Source organism: Calypte anna, chromosome Z (genome assembly GCF_003957555.1).
Source record: "Calypte anna isolate BGI_N300 chromosome Z, bCalAnn1_v1.p, whole genome shotgun sequence".
NCBI lineage: Eukaryota > Metazoa > Chordata > Aves > Apodiformes > Trochilidae > Calypte > Calypte anna.
In genome coordinates this window covers 57,121,772-57,137,819 of record NC_044274.1, presented here as the reverse complement: position 1 = coordinate 57,137,819, position 16,048 = coordinate 57,121,772, and the positions used below count along the sequence as shown (strand labels likewise).

The window sequence follows — 16,048 nt, the reverse complement described above, 5'->3', positions numbered from 1 at the left end:
TAACAAACCCCTCCTGTAATGAGCCTGACCTACCGTATGTTCCTTATATGCACTTTTTATTTAAAAATCTGAAATGTGGGAGATAATGCAATTTTGTGATTCAGCTTTCCATTCCAACTGAAATTTGAGACTAAAAGCAAATTTGTAATAAAATTCTCATAAAATTTAATTCCAGTTTTGCCCCCACTGAGATCAATGGCAAGATGCCTTTCAAGCATTATGGGGAAAAAGCCCAATGTCTAGTAAATAGGATTCCAAAATATAATTTGCTGTATAGAGTAAGTTTTTATAAAAACAGTCTTCATAAATGTTCTTCAACAAAAAAACCACTCCTAATCTCATAAATATATTCCAGTATGAAAAACGTAACTTAAGGTGTCTGGGTCAAAACTGTATAGCCAAGATACTTAAAAATACTGGTTGGCAATCCCCTGATTAGAACTAATTCTACACATGCTATCTAGTAAACTCTTCTACTGCATTATGATTTACTATAATTAAACAGGGGAAGTTAAAGGTCACATTCCTTTATTTTTTTTAATCCTAAAATCCCTTTTTTTTCTAAATAGACTGTTCATGTTATCTTAGGCAATTTTTGTACTATTGTATATCACTGTCATGTCACTTAACACACATTTCAAAACAAATATAGTATTTTGTTAAGGAAATAAAAAACAAAAAGAAACAAAAAAAAAACAAAAAAAAAAACAAAACAAAACAAAAAAAAAGCTACATTTTTGTAGCTACAATATCCCCAATATTCAAAGTAATGGCATTCAACACCTTTCTGAACCAGGCCATTCCCACTGAAAGGACAAAGTCCAGTATTACAAGTTGCTCCTCCCACACAGGTGCTCAAGGTCCTCTGGCTCCCTGCTGACTTCAGTGAAGTTCTGCAAGTAGTTTGGGTATAGGCACATGAGCAGGTTACTGCCATGTAAGCCGAGGGATTAACTCAATTTCTGTGGCTGCTCTGTGTCCTGTTAGTGCTCTCTTGTCCCACACTCAGCATCAGACACAATGAGGTAGGAGCACACATCCTCTTAGCAGGAAACAGCCCATGCCCACAGCCTAGGCTCCATTACAGGAGCTTTTTTGCCCAGTGCCCAAACTGCTATCAGGACTTCCACCCCAATTTTGACCTAAGCCTATAGAAAGGTGAATGCGCTTGTGTCCCTTTAACACCTTGTGATCTTAAAAACTCTTTGGGCTGAGATTTCAGAAGCCTCGACTTTAAACATATGCACAGTTTTTCAGGCATATGTAATAAATGGCTTATTAATAAATCTAGTTGCCAAATTTTGCTTCTGTCCATTGCCCATACTGGTGACTGATTGCTAAAATGGATCTGTCAGCAAAAAAAAAGGGACCTGCAGATACCAATGGTATGCATTCTGCACCCACTCCCAATGTTGGATAAGAATCATTGGGTTGCTGGTTCTTAGAATCTTTTGAATTATACATACTAGTTGTGCAAATTTGTAACCAAGTTATGATTAAGGTGGAAATAGACCATAAAAGTGAAATAAGATTAAATATATGCAGAAAAGAACAAGTTTATACCTAAAGGATATTACGATAATTGATAAAACTTCCAAATTAAATACATAGGGTCCTACTGCATAAAATAATTCCAAATACTGCCTGAAATATTCTCCACAGTGATAATAAAACCTCTCCATACTCCTCAGATTTTAAATTGTAACTATTCTGAACAGCATATGCTTTTTTCTTTTTTTATAGGGTTGTTTTGTTTTTTTTTAAATACTGAGCTTTCCATGTTCATTACACGTTTTGAACTGCTGGTTGAACTTCACCAATACAAATCAATATTTCTAGGTCCCTTTGTTTCAAAACTAGATCTTTCATTTAACAAGATCAGAAATCTTCTTAAAAAATCACCGGATCCCCTTGTGATATGTTATTTCACAGTTTAAAAACAAAATCACAGCTACTGTAACTTACAGCAGGGTGCACTGCAAAAGCAAAATAATTTGGGGATTGGAGAAGTGGTGTAATCAGCACCAGTTAAGCAGTTCAGAAAAAAACTTTGATTTGGACTGGAAGTTTTTCCCCTTGACAATGTTGTAGTTCATTCCTGAACAGCCTGAAGTAGGATGCTAAATATATAGACTTTTTTTTTCCCTTTATTTATATTACATTTTCCAACTTCATTGAGCTATACATTTTAAAAGTCAAATACAGTACTTAAGGGGAAAGCAGGCAGTGGGCTTTACAATAAAAATCCTTGTTAGAGATTCTGACCTACTTCTGTTTGTGGTGCCACCTGAGTTAATTTTCTGTATTATTTGATGGTTAACCTGTTCAAGTTGGATGTTTCCCATAAATAACTACATCAGGGACTCCTCCTCATCTCTAAGTACCCTGTTCTTAACAGGTATTTATTTTTATCCACATTAAGTTTGCGGAACTCTTTTAAAAGCCCCACCTTGAAAAATCACTTTAACTAGAAAGGTGGATAAGTTATTTAATTTATTTCCACAGATTAAAGGTTTCTTTCAAACCCCCATCTGTCTTTTACTTAAGAAAATGGAAAAACTTCAAATGTATTAAAAATGTAAACATAGCCTTTCTTGTGGGGGTATAACTGATACATGTATATATATATATGTATTTCTCTGCTATATGTTACTAATCCTTGAAAACTGATCATACTTTTCCCATTCATATCAGTGTGTCCTAGCAAGTTTAGCAAGTTTGATTTTAATGTTATTATAGCATTACTCTTAAGCTGATTCTCATTCTGATATTTTCTGAGATAGCTAACACTATTAATTTCTATTGCATTTTATTTAATTCCTTTTACATAAATTTTTGCTTTATTTTAAAATATGTTCAACTCATTCACCAGTAAGTAACATTCCTACTCAAGTCTATTATCACCTAAACTCCAAATTTTCAGAAGAAATGCTTGTATTTTTATGGATGAGTTAGATTTTCAAAATTTAAAGTATCTGTGCATGAATCACCAGTTCCACACATTTCAGCACTAACAAAAATAATGCCAATTTAAATGCTTAAAATCCAGTTATAGATATGGTTGAGAAGCAGCTGAAGTGCTTCAAAATCATATGAGGTGTGCAGGTGTATGTGTGTATGCATGTTCTGTAGTTTTGTTTCTATAGTGTTTATATCATTTTGAATTTTACATAACATTACTTCCGTTCAACATTTGGGAGCATCTCATCCATTTTCTTGCATCTTTCTCAGTATCTGTCAAAAGAAGAGGAACAATGTTATGCAGATGACCAAGAAAATACAAAAGAATATATGCTGAATACGCTTTTGTCATCTCAAAGGCATGGGTCAACAATCAATAACAGAATTTTTTTTTCCTCAGCCTGAATGAATGTGTTTATTTCTTAAGATTTACTGAAGTGAAATGGGGAAACTAAAAGTTGAAGGAATTAAGCATGAATTTCCCTTCCACCTGAATGTGAGCAGAAAGGGTGTTCTTAGAAGTACCAATTAGTCGTGCTAGAGAGAAGTGCTTCAAAAGCTCCTGCCGCAGGTCCACCAAAAATAATTGCTCATGACCTGCAGGATGCCAGTTGTTCTTTTTTCCTCTGTTTTCTGCAAGTCTGACCATCAAACAATGAGGACTTCTTTGTGAGTGTGTTATGCAGATCCTGAGGTACAGTAGATCTGTACATGAGAACATTAATTTAGTGAATTTGCCTCTTTGGAGGAAAAAACAAACAAGACAAAAGACACAACAATTGTGCCACTGTTTAAACTTTTGGAGATCGAAGCTAAATAGAGTGTATTGAAGAACTGTTTCAAAGAAGGTAGCTGCTGTGTGAGCATATATAACATACAAATATATATATATATATATATATATGGGATTTTTCAGAATGTTTCAAGAAGTCTGCAACTGCTCAAAATTTTGTGTGGATGCTATAAATGGGTATTGAATGAGCACAGAAAGGTTTTGATGCAAATACAAAGAAGCTGTGAGCCAGAGGCAGTTATCTAGCAGCCCAGGCAGTAGCAGCAATTTTGAAAGTGCTGTGTATCCTGATGGCATGACTGCAAGAGCAGAATTCTCATTTATGTTTGTTTTCCAAGACTTTTTTTTTTTTCAGATCAATTCTAGCCTTACAGAAACAGTTTAATTACCAGGGGTCAGGATTTAAAAGCTCTGCAGTTACCAACAGCAAAGCAACTGTTCCCATCACTCCTGCCAAAAAAAAGTACCATCTGAACTTTGAATTAAAGCACTAGATTCTGAAAACCGAGAAAGAGCATAATAAAGAAATAATATCACTAGCATTAATGATGGGAATTATTTTTACAGTGTAAAACAAAACTCTAAGATTTACAAATATGTTTGTGTGCTTTAGCATGTTGATTATAAAGCAGTTGCAAGGACAAAGGAATATACTTACGGTGAAATTGTACAGCCAGAGGCATACGCGTGGTGACCTGTATAGCGGATGTCACAGCGCACTATGTTGTTGGAGTAATCAGATTCAGGCACCAAGTAGCTGGGGTTTACACTCACCTTAAAGGGAGAAGCACAGTGTTGAGTACTTCCAGGTTTGAATTGGTAACTTATATTCAAAAGGACACATAAACATAATTTCTCTCTTTGAAAAGCAAACAAAAAAGCCCCCCCGCCAAAAAATTACAAATAAATAAATTAAAACCCCACAATAAAACCACAAACCTCCCCACTCCCAGTACCATACCTTCAGAATATAATTTCCAGGTTTTACATCTGTAATGTCAATCCACTGGCAGTCTATATCAGCATTGTAAGTGTCATAGCAGCCAGGGCTCAGCCCCTTAAAAATAAATTTAAGATGGATGTCAAAAAGTCATAGAATCATAGAATGTCAGGTTAGAAGGGACCTCAAGGATCATCTGGTCCGACCTGTGTAATATTACTGTTTATATGAGATGTCTCAGCACTCCGTTAAGACTTAAAACTTTCCAAAGTGGGGGAATCCACCACTTCCCCTGGGAGACCATTCTAATGTCTCACTGTCCTCATAGGGAAAAATTTTTCTCTTGTTTTAAATCAGAATCTACCCAGGAGCAACTTGTGCCCATTGCCCCTTGTCTTGTCTATGTGACTCCCTGTAAATACGAAGCATTAGGGATAGCAACATTCTGGACATAAGGAACACCCAAAGTGGAGCTCTCTTAACCATCACATTTCACTATGAAAATTATCTCAGGAAATTAGGTTGATTCTTTTGTTTGGCATTTTATTTGAATATCTAAACTACAACACATAAGTCATACCGTGCTTACAGAGAGCACTGCATTATTACTGCATAAGAACTACTGCATAAGTACTACTGTACTATTGATATTTGTTCATCTATGAGATGTCTGCATTTTCTTCCCCCTTGTTACATTAATTCATTTGTGTAAATATTGTTGATCCTATTGCTTGCTGCTCTTTACAAAAGATGAGAAGAAAAATCAAAACTGACCACAGGCTGGACCTAAATATCTGAAGCACATAGTTTCTGAGGTCCTTGAGTGTAAGCATAATCACCATGTTGGAATCTTTCTCTGCCCTTCTGCATGATATAACGTTTTGCTATAGATAACCCACTTCTGCCGAAGTGCCATCTTCACACACTAGAGTCTAAGGCCATTTTCACATTGAGTTTTGCATGGAAATGGTGTCTTTTCTGGCAAATAGTGACAGAATAATCTGAGACAACAATCTGAATGCATAGCCTTTGTTCCAGATACTCTTTTCTGAATACTTTTTGCTGGTAGGAATCCTGATAAGAATTTCCATATTATTGTGTTGGTGGTTCGAATATGGTATCTTTAGCTGTGGCCAATACAGATTGCTCTGGGCAAAACTGATGTGTTCTGGCAACACAGAATTCCCAAAACCCAGGTCTTGCATGAATTGCCTCTTGACCCAGCTGGTGATCAGCTCAGACACTTTCATGTATGTGCCAAGTCTGAGGCTAGAGGAAAGTTTTACAATCCAATTACAATCCCCCGAAATATGGGCTTCCAGTGGAAATGCTGACACAGCTGTAATTCTAGTGACACAAATACCCCAGCTATAAAATATGTATGTTGCTTATTTAGATGTCTTAGTCTATAGAGGGAGAAAAGATATTTATAAAACCTCTTCAAAACTTTTGTGTATTACAGAGCATTCATTATATTTAAAATGAAAATGTGGACACATGGGCCAGTGAAGCATAGCTGTCATTTCTCTGTGATAAAATAACTACCTCCTAGATTAAAAACTGCAGAATAAGGGGTAAAAGCTTATCTATAAGTATGGCCACAGACCCATCAAGCTCAGTGTTACATCTCTGGTAATGGTCAGCAGCAGATGCTTGAGAAGAAATGAAAATAAGAAATGGGATGCGTAATGTCTTTACCCAGGCAAATTCCCTCCACCAGGCATTTAACTGTATTTAAGATATGGGGTACATCAGATTTTGTGTGTTTAATACCCTTGATAACTTTGCCCAAGTTTTTTTTTTTGTTGCTGTTGAGTTTTGGTTTTTGTTTTTTGTTTTTTTTTTTCTTTTTAACATGTGAAGACATTTTTGATCTCTGCAACACCCTATGGCAAAGAATTTAATATTTTATTCATGCGTCAAAAGAGCATTTCTCTCTGTTTTTATTGTCTCTTTCATTGAGAACAACTCAAGATTATTGCTGATTTTCCAAACGGAATAATCTATAAAATCTGTTAGTGCGGTAGCTGATCATCCTTGTTTTTTTGGGCGTACCTGGCTGACTTTGAAGCTTTCCTGTAGCAGTAGTGAGAGGTGGTGGCCAGAACTCCACGTAATATTCAAGGATTTGTATAATATCATAAAGGTCTATTCCATTTTTTGTCTATTCCCTTAATAAGCCCTTACACCTTGCATTATATTTCTGTATGAACCATCATAATTTTCATACAGCTGACATTTTTTTTTTTACATCATTCTGTATCTGAATAAAACTATGCTGTATTTTTTTGTAAAATGCCAGCTGGTAGCTATGTTAAAGGAGTTCAGCAGCTAGCAGCATCATGCTCCAAGGAGCATTTTTCTCCAAGAGAATACTAGCTATGTACTCTGAGACCAGAAAAGATCATCACCCAGCAGTTTGTGGGGGATGAACACTGGAGAAAACTTCCTTGTTGACTCTGTCTTGAGTTCCCTTTACCTCGCTTGACCAATCCTATAACCACAAGAATTTGTGGTTTGTTTTAATATAGTTCAGTTACCAGTGATGCTAGGCTAATGACTGCCCCTGCATTTTAATGAGACACACACTGTTAGCTCCACCCAGCTATGCTGCACGTCTCCAAGTTGCTGCTATCCTGGCCTCTGTGGTGAAGAATTTCAGAGTTAGTTAGGACATCAGATGACTGGTAGAAAAATATCCAAGCATAAATTAGAAGGGGAAAAGGACTTCGATTATCTCTGAACTAACTCTTACCTGTGTATGAGCTGTACATGCATACCGTCTATAATATCCATAATCACAGGAGGTATCTTCAAGACAAAAACTTGCTTTGTGTCCTTCAGCAACTTTTCTGTGTGAGTTTGCATCCAACAAATCATAGTGGCTAAATTCATCCATGCTGTGATAATGTCTGTTAAGACATAGATACATTATTAAAGATGAATCAGATCTTATCAATATTTTAACATATTCCTGTTTGAACCTACTAGCACACAGAACTTGTGTGCTAGTATACTTTCCTATTGGCCATTCAATAATTTTTTTTTCATTATTCTAACTTCAAATTACTAAAAATGCCATCCTCTATAAATAAACCATAGAATTTTATTTGTTAAGGGAAAGATAGGTAGGAGCAGTGTTTTTCCAAAATTTCCTGTTTCGGCTCTTTCCAATAAAAATAGCAAGTAATAAGCAGCTCATATTTGAATTGTACATCTTCTAACTGCCTTCAGACAGTTTCGCTAGGAATGCTTACCTTACATACTATAAATTCCAGGGAAATTTGCTACTTGATAGCGAAACCCCAAAAATCCGTTTTCACATTTCTGTGGCCCTCAATCAGTCTAACATATTCATAACACTAGTGAAAACAAAATCTGCATAAAGGAATCAGCTTTTGCATGTTTACAATACAGATCTCATCTAATGTCAAGAATTCTTGTAGTTTAATGTATTCTCTATTTCAAGTGTGTATGCTTTTCATCTGGACAGTGATGCATTTTTCTTTCTTTCACACAAAGTGAGTTCTAGGTCTTACTGTGACTGTTCTTTAGCACCTATTATTATTGTCATTTCACATTTCCAAACGTGGAAAACTAAACTAGTACTATCTATCTGAACTTTGTATGTGCAGCATTTGGGAGCTTTTGCTTATAAATGCTTTCAGCTCAAGAGGTATATGAAAGAAATATAATTAAATGGAATGCACACATATTGTTAAAACAAAGAGGAGCACACAAGTCTCACAGTTGTGCATGTCAAGAGCATAAAACAAGTCCACAGATAAAGATGACTAACACTGAAGTCTGATGGTTAGCCAAACCAATTGGCAGTCATGGTTCACTTCAAAATGAGCCTGTTTCACTGCCATTGAAATGATCACAAGAAATGCATTTTTTTTTTGTAGGCAGTTTGTTTTCAGTCCAAGAACAGAAATCAACATCAGAGGCACTTTACATCTGGATAGCAAGAGATGGGCTATCATGGCAGAGGAAGAAATGACTCTTCTACAAATGGAAGATTTCAATTACTCTCTTTTAATTCAATCCATTTATCAACTTTGTAAGAAGCAGGGTTGTGATATGGGTTTTTTTCAGAGGCAGGGCTAATTAAGGCATTTATAGATGCTTTTTTTTTTTTTTTCTTGGTTGATTTGATTAAGCTTTATATTTTTGATCCTTGCAAGTACTAATATCCTTTTTTTTTTTTTTTGAAGGACTTATTCTAAGGATACCAATTTTTCTCAAAGCTTAAAGCCTCTGAAGCTAGAGAGAAAGAGATAGTAGAGCTAGAGAGCTAGACTCCAGGGGCCTTTAGATCAAGGTCACACAATATACTATTATTTTAGTAGGATAATATTATGTTTTCACTTATGTACTTGTAACAGCAGCATTGTATTTAAGTTATTGTATTTCACAATTGGTCCTGCTATGAAATAGCAAAAATTGGAACAAGCCTGCAAACTGTGGTATGTGAATTTTCTGAAGGGTAGAAATTTGCAGTGTTACCTGCTCCCAAAATGCTGACAATGTATTACATTTGCCATGTTTTCAGCCTTTTTTCTATTTCTAGACCAATACTGCTATGTGAAACTATCATGATGTGATAAGGATATTGGTAATAGGATCAGTCATCTCAGTGTCTTTCCCATGTTGAATATACAATGCCTTATCAAGAACTAACCCATGAAATTCAGGTAAAGAAGTATAGCTCAGTGTTTACAATGATGTATTATAAGTAACATGCTATTAAACAGGGTTTCCATATTTACTTTAACATGATTGGGACTTTTATTTACAGGTTCCACCTGAATGTAACTGGACTATAACCTATGTAAAATCTACTCAAAAGGAGAAGCTGGCACTGTTAAAGCTGATTTGAGATCTGTATTTATACTGAATGTATACGTGTAAGACTTTTATACTTACAGGTGAGCTTCATATCCATTTTTGTTTCATGTGTCTATGCAAAGACTATTTACCACTACCATGAAATTAAGCAGACAATAAAAGGCTGATGTTTCCTTATGGCTTCCCCCTACAACACTGCAGTTTTATAAAATGTCACCTTATAAGTGACAAATTGTTAGTGAAAAAGATAATTAGAAGGTACCATACTGAGCACTTCACTCACTGGTGACAGCTGTGCCACTCCCATGAATAACGGGGTCTGCTGGGCAGAAAATCTGATGTGCCTTGGTTTTTCACTCTTTGGGGAAATCTCAGTAGCACCCGATTGTCATAGTCTCTAACATCTACTCGATAAGCTGAACTGTAATAATGAAAAAAAAAAAAAAAAAAAAAAAAAAAAAAACACCAAAACAAAACTGTAAGTACATGCAAGAAACACTTTAAAAACACTCTATATTGTCTCAGAAGTAACAGACTTCTGCAGCTTCCTTAGAGTTCAAACATCGGAGATGGACAAGGATTCCACATGGTGTGTTCCAAAGTGCCGGGCGTCAGACAAAGACCTGAGTAGGATTCAGATCTGCTTCTAATAATATAAAAAGGAATCTGACCACTGACCAGCTGGCTCTGGCTTTGAACAAATCATGACTTAGCTGTACAATTATTCCAGTACAAGAAATGCAATTCATTAGTTGCTGTTAACCAAAATAACTCACTGTGGATGTTAAGAGCATACAACAGATGTTTGTTTCTGTTGTAAAAAGATTAATAAATATGTGCCTCAGACTATATTTGCCTATTTCGTATATCTATTATCTACCGTCTTTCAAACCCTGCAATGTTTTGGTCAGTTGATAGCCAGGAAGACTTCACTGTAAAGTTAGAATAAAAAATGCTGCTTCTTCTCTCATGTTTTCTTTTTTCATCAGGTGGAGAGAGAGCATGATCTTAGAAACAGCCTGATATCAATTAATGATGCTGGTAAATATAAATAAATGTTTTGCATTTTAAGGTATCAAGCAAGTTAAAACAGTTAAAAACAGTCACATTGATTTCTTTCCAAACAAAACAGGAAAAAACCCTTCTTTGCCAACTGGACAGGATCTAACTTCATAGCAAAGCTGTTATTTCAACCCATTAGAAGACTTTGAAACACTTTTCAGAGAGATTTTAATTCTAAAGAGACATTGCAAGGCACAGGTCCAGAAACAATCAGCATAGTAACTTGTGAGGGTTAAGAATAGGTTGCTCTGTTTTTTTTTAGTGGAGTAGAATAGGATCTTGTTGGATGAGAGGAAAGAGATGACAATAACCAGACATTTTTTTAGGTGCCTCCATTTTGCAAAATTCAGGTATGTTCAAATGAGCCTGATAATAGAAATGTGCAAGATAAATTTTCACTAAATGTAGGTTGTTCCAAGTATCTGTAGTTTCTCTCCCTAATACACCAGTATTTTTTCTACTGTTTCCTGCATCTTAGAATCTACTCTTATGTGCACACACACAAACTTAGAATCTAAGAAGGTTACAAAATGGGCTAAGTCTCCATGAGCCCTCCCGACTCACTTTTCTTAGCTCTTCACCATTGGCACTTGGTCAGAAACACAAGAACCCACAGGTGAACAGGGAAAACCCAGGGCGATGCCTACCTTGCCAGACAGTTTTCTTCGGCAGCACACCTCAAGTTATACATGGACATCCTCTGGACATATGTGGACGCCTGGATATAATAGGGATCCGGGACTAAGTCAGGGAGACCTGCAGTTCATCAAACCAACCACAGAACAGCAAGATCAATCCAGGACACATCTGCAAGTACTTGGCTTCCATCCCAATTGTTAGGAACAGTAGTTTTGCTACGGACCCCTGCCCTCCATTAAGACAGCTTCCCCTTTTGCTCGGACACTTCGGCTTTTCTCAATGACCGCATCACAAGCATGACTCCCGGATCCCCGCGGTGGGTTTCCCGCCGTGTCCCGAACAGCTCGTCCCCAGACCCCCCCCCAGCCTCGGGGACTGCCGCCCACCGGGTTTCCCGCGGGACGGGAGCCGTGAAAACTCCTGGACCGGTCGGCTTTTGCCCCAGCCAGCTGCAGGCAGGGCCGCCGACCCCCGCTCCGCATCCTGTCGGGACGCGCCGCGCTGGCACCGGCGTGCGCGGGAGCGAGTGGGTCGGCGGGACCGGCGCTGAGGGGACGCTACGGGAAAAGACGGCTCTTACCGTACTGGAAGTAGCCGGTGCCGTAGCCGGGTCTGTACCTGCTGCCCTGGCGGGGCCGCTCGTACGTGTCGTAGTAGTTGTAATAGGGGTTATCGTCCGTGTACTTGTAGGGGTTGTAGGGGTCGTCGCCTACCATGACATCTTCCCGCCCAGGTCTGAAGCTGCTAAGGGGTGGCAGGCCGCCGGCCCCGATGTTGCTCCGGTCACCGTCGATCCCGGTGCCGCCGGCGGGGCTGACGGGGGCACTGGGTCGGGGCGCCCCCGAGGAAGGGCTCCTGGCCGCACCGGAGGCCGCGGGGGTAGCGGCCCCCTGGCTGCGCTGCCCGGCGGCGCGAACCCCAGAGGGTGACTGGTACCCTGCCTGGAACCAGTGCCGTGCGCCAGAACCCCCCCGGCTGCCGGCGGCGGGCTGGGGCTGCGCGGCTGTGGTGGCGGCGGCAGCTCTGGCGGCCGCTCCCCGCGGCACCGTGCCGTTGTTCCGCAGCAGCAGGATGGGGCTGCCCGCCACCTCCGCCGCCTGTCTGTGCCGGGGGGGCTGGTACTGGGAGCCGAGGCTGAGCAGGCTGTACACCTGCCCATTGTTCTCCCACTGGATCCGCTGCCTCCAAGCGGCGGGGGGCGGCGGGGGGTCGCGGCGCGGCGGCGGCTGCTGGCAGCCGGCGGGCCACAGGCAGCTCCAGTAGATACACGCGTGGAGCTGGGCGAGCAGGAGCCCCGGTGGCGCGAAATGCATCTTCTCCTCTTTCCTGGGTGCCGACGGGGGAGTGAAACGGGCGAAACCGGGGGACGTGCGGAGAGTGAGGGACGCCTTCCTGGCCGGGATGGGAAAGGGGGAGACGTGGGGAGGCCGGAGGGTAGCGGGCTATCCCTATGTAAGGGTTAGGCGGGCAGCGAAGCCTCAGGCGCGGCGGTACCCGTGCGGTGCCATCGGGCAGGTCCGGCCGTCGAGAAGGAAACACGGCCCTGGGGAGGCGGCGAGAGCGGCTTTTCTTCTCCCCGGTATTTATAGGCGAGGAGGATGCGAATGGGAGCCGGAGCAAACAATCAGCCTCTCATCGTCCTCCGGCCCGCGCTGGTGTCTGGAGCGAGCGAAGGAGGAGGAGGAAGAGGAGAGACCAGGGACTTTAAACTTGCTGGCACGCTCGCAAAGTTACACAAGCCCCGCTGGCTGGGCTGGCTGCGCCCCCGCCATTTGTTCACGTAATGCGGCTGGAAACGTGCGGCCCTGACAGTTTCCCCACGGCCGCCCCCCGCCCGCCGCCGCCGCCCGCCCTGCGCGGGGGCACTCGGGGGGGACGGGGCGGCGAGGGCCGGCGCAGCGGCGGGGGCTCCCCATCCTCCTTCCCTGCCTCCCTGCCTCCCTGCCTCCCCCCGCGCCCCGAGCCGCGCCGGGCCGAGCCGAGCCTGCGGCGGGCGGGAGCGCTCAGACACACGTAGGCTGCCAGAGTATGCCGTGGGACAGGGCCAAAGTATGCAAAGGAAAAATGCTATTAGCTCATCAGCGCTGGAGAGACTAGAAACGGGGTGGCAGGGAGGGGGAAGGGGCCGCTAGCGAGAGAGGAAACATGTTTCTGGAAAATGTGCTGGCCGGCACATCTCCCGGCTGAGGCAGCTGCTGGGGACCTTCGTCTCAGCGCGGAGTTAACAGTCGAATCGCCTTAATGACCTCTTAATTAGGAGAAAACCTCCATCAAATAAACTCTTGACTATTGACTTTTGCATTTTCTGCATATGAGTCACACGAGAGATATGCTGGCGGTGCTCCTCCTGGAGTAAGTTTTCATTGAAAAGTGAAATTTCACATGGGAGAGGCTTAGCCCCATCACCAGAACAAATAAACCTGGCTCGAACAGAGTCTCCCCAAAACCGTTCTGGGAAAAGAGGGGCAGTCTGTGGCCTGAAAGCCTTTTCCTCTCTTCCTGCTTTTACAAGAGTTCACCAGTGCTGTGTTTTGATAAGCTCAATCACCCAGTGAGGCAAACAAATTAAGGTTCATGGGTTTCAGCCAAAGCTCCTTTTGGGTGTATTTTTCCAAGGACTGTTTGCTTATGAATCCTTGTGAAGGAATGGAGGACAATACACAGAAGTTCTCCTTCACCAGAAGTTTGGTGGCAAGGATATTTCTTAAGTGATTCTCAGTCAGCCCAGGCTGGAACTTTTTGCCTTACTGAGATAGATGCAAGGCACCTTCCTACCTCTACTGGATTCCTCAGGTCAAGCTAGCAGTCTGCACGCTACTGACCACGATGATATTTGCTACTGCATTTTGAAGTTCTTTCTTGATGCAGGTCTCCTGTGATTTTTGTATTGCAGTTCATTTTATTTGAGTATTACTTCAAATGTTTCCCAGTTTCTTGAAATCCTGTAAAATGTGTTCCTGTGTTATGGCTGTGACAGATGGTGAATGCTGATTTACACTGATAAGCAATTACAAGTAGTAGTATTTAGGTTCGAAGTAGCTTTTTATAGCCCCTGAAATCAATGGTGCCATCCTGGATGACAGAGCTATCCCAGTGGGTGAGTGGTTCAGAGGCTGTGACCAGTGCCTGGTTCTGTCTGCTCATCAAGCCAGGCTTGCTTCTCTGCTCTTGACCCCGGAGGACCTGTTCTGTGGACAAGTGTGCAGCCTGGTGGACTTCCTAAAGCACTGTTTGCTTCCCTGCAGTCACACAAATGACCTAGAGGGTTAAAAACATTGAGAAATCAGCGGTTAGCTGTAAAAATTCCCCATCTGGAGACCACTGAGGAGCACAGGGCAGGTACACATCGAAGTAAGCAAAGCCTTTTTTCTTGGGAATGCCCCCAAGAGCAAAGTGAGTGTTATCACTACTAACCACCACCATGCTGGGGAGGACCATCTGCTGGACTGGGCCCCCAACCAGAACCCGTAACCCATGTCTCATTGTGACTTTGAAAAGATGGTTGTTCATTTAAGGGTTTGCCTGAAACCGTCAGTGACTAAGACTGAGTGAAATGGAAAGGATGAAGATAGGAAAAATACAACACTGAAGGAATGAGGGTTCTGCCTTTCTAATCTTTCTCTAAATGTTACTACTGTTACAAACAGCAGGTTCTTGCCCAATGTATGATATGAGACAATGTTTCCACACAGTGGGATTCTAGCCATTTCTTTTTTTTTTTTTTTTTTTACCTGACTTAGTAACTATTTTTCATGAAACCAGAGAAAACTTAGTTACTGCTAGTTCTGACCATTGAACAACCATTGATATTTGCCATTTTTTCCTTAGCATGAGCTTTATTTGAAGAAGAATTTAATTGGTGTAAAGCATGAAAAGCACTATCAGCATCCCTAGCGAGTCACATCCTTAAATTATCACTAGGTACCTGTGTCCAGATGCTATCCTAAATTTGCAGGCTATAAAAACTAGATGTGTGGAGATTAAAATCTCTGCAATACATTAACAGTGTTGTAAGCAAGCAAGGCATTGTGCTTTAAAAATGCCCTAGAAACTATCGGTTACTGTGGTATCAAGCTTTCTCATTAAGCTAATACTTGTTCTTTGTAAAGCCCATTTCTGATATTGCATTGCAGCTAATGTAGTTACTTAATCTTTTGCTTACCTCTTTGTGTGTTGACTGGAATGAGCAGGTAACAAGTATCTGGGTACCTGTTGCACTGCAATTTTAATTTTTGCCACCTAAAGGAATACAGACTATATCACCTGAGCAATCAATTTTTCCTTCATAAGAAAATTACACGAGTTAGATATCAGAAAATAAGCACTGTAATTTCCCAACACCTGAGGACATATATTTAAATTTAGTTGGTAGATTGCTGAAGTCCTCATTCAAAGTTTACAAATGGAATAATATCTTCAATTACACATGTAGCATTTGGAGTCCTTCATATGTGTATACCGCTATGAAACAGCAGTTTTGAATCTCAAAAAATGGAAAAAGATTAGCCTGGTCTTCAAAAAAAACCAACAAAAAAACCCCAGACAGAACCAAAGCTATTTGAATTTGGCATGTCTTGGTACATGTCCTGAGAAAGACATTTTAAGGTTCTCAAAACTAAATGTTCGATGTGTGGATGAAAAAAAGTGTGAGAGTGTAGAAAATGGGAAATCACATTATTTATTGTTTTTAATGTTAACTAAAACGTACATCAATTCCATTGTTACAGCATAGCTAATTTGTATTCTTTTTTAGTGTTATATTGGGATGCTTTGCTATAGACACATATATGAAGCAAGAAATA

General features: G+C 40.7%; 1 protein-coding gene across 2 annotated transcripts; it reads right to left on the bottom strand.

The window, feature by feature from the left end:
• Window positions 1-724: 724 nt before the first annotated feature.
• On the bottom strand, window positions 725-12,976 carry LOX (lysyl oxidase). Of its 2 annotated transcripts, XM_030467698.1 has the most exons (7): window positions 11,827-12,976; window positions 11,255-11,363; window positions 9,829-9,966; window positions 7,450-7,606; window positions 4,716-4,811; window positions 4,413-4,528; window positions 725-3,234 (listed from the first exon to the last, which is right to left on the bottom strand). In XM_030467698.1, exons 1-7 carry the CDS (start codon window positions 12,557-12,559, stop codon window positions 3,228-3,230), a joined length of 1,356 nt encoding a protein of 451 aa, XP_030323558.1. In that variant the 5' UTR covers window positions 12,560-12,976; the 3' UTR covers window positions 725-3,227. The 2 variants fall into 2 exon arrangements, with proteins under 2 accessions (XP_030323558.1, XP_030323559.1); XM_030467699.1 differs by lacking the exon at window positions 725-3,234 and having other exon boundaries at window positions 4,409-4,528.
• Between the last annotated feature and the right edge of the window lie 3,072 nt (window positions 12,977-16,048).

Bases quoted from the DNA above. Each gene is read 5' to 3' on its own strand.
- LOX (XM_030467698.1), bottom strand. From the start codon at position 12,559: ATGCATTTCGCGCCACCGGGGCTCCTGCTCGCCCAGCTCCACGCGTGT. The intron at 11,364-11,826 runs GTAAGAGCCGTC...GATGAACTGCAG, and splicing joins CACCGGCTACTTCCAGTACG to GTCTCCCTGACTTAGTCCCG. The intron at 9,967-11,254 runs GTAGGCATCGCC...TCATTATTACAG, and splicing joins GAAGAAAACTGTCTGGCAAG to TTCAGCTTATCGAGTAGATG.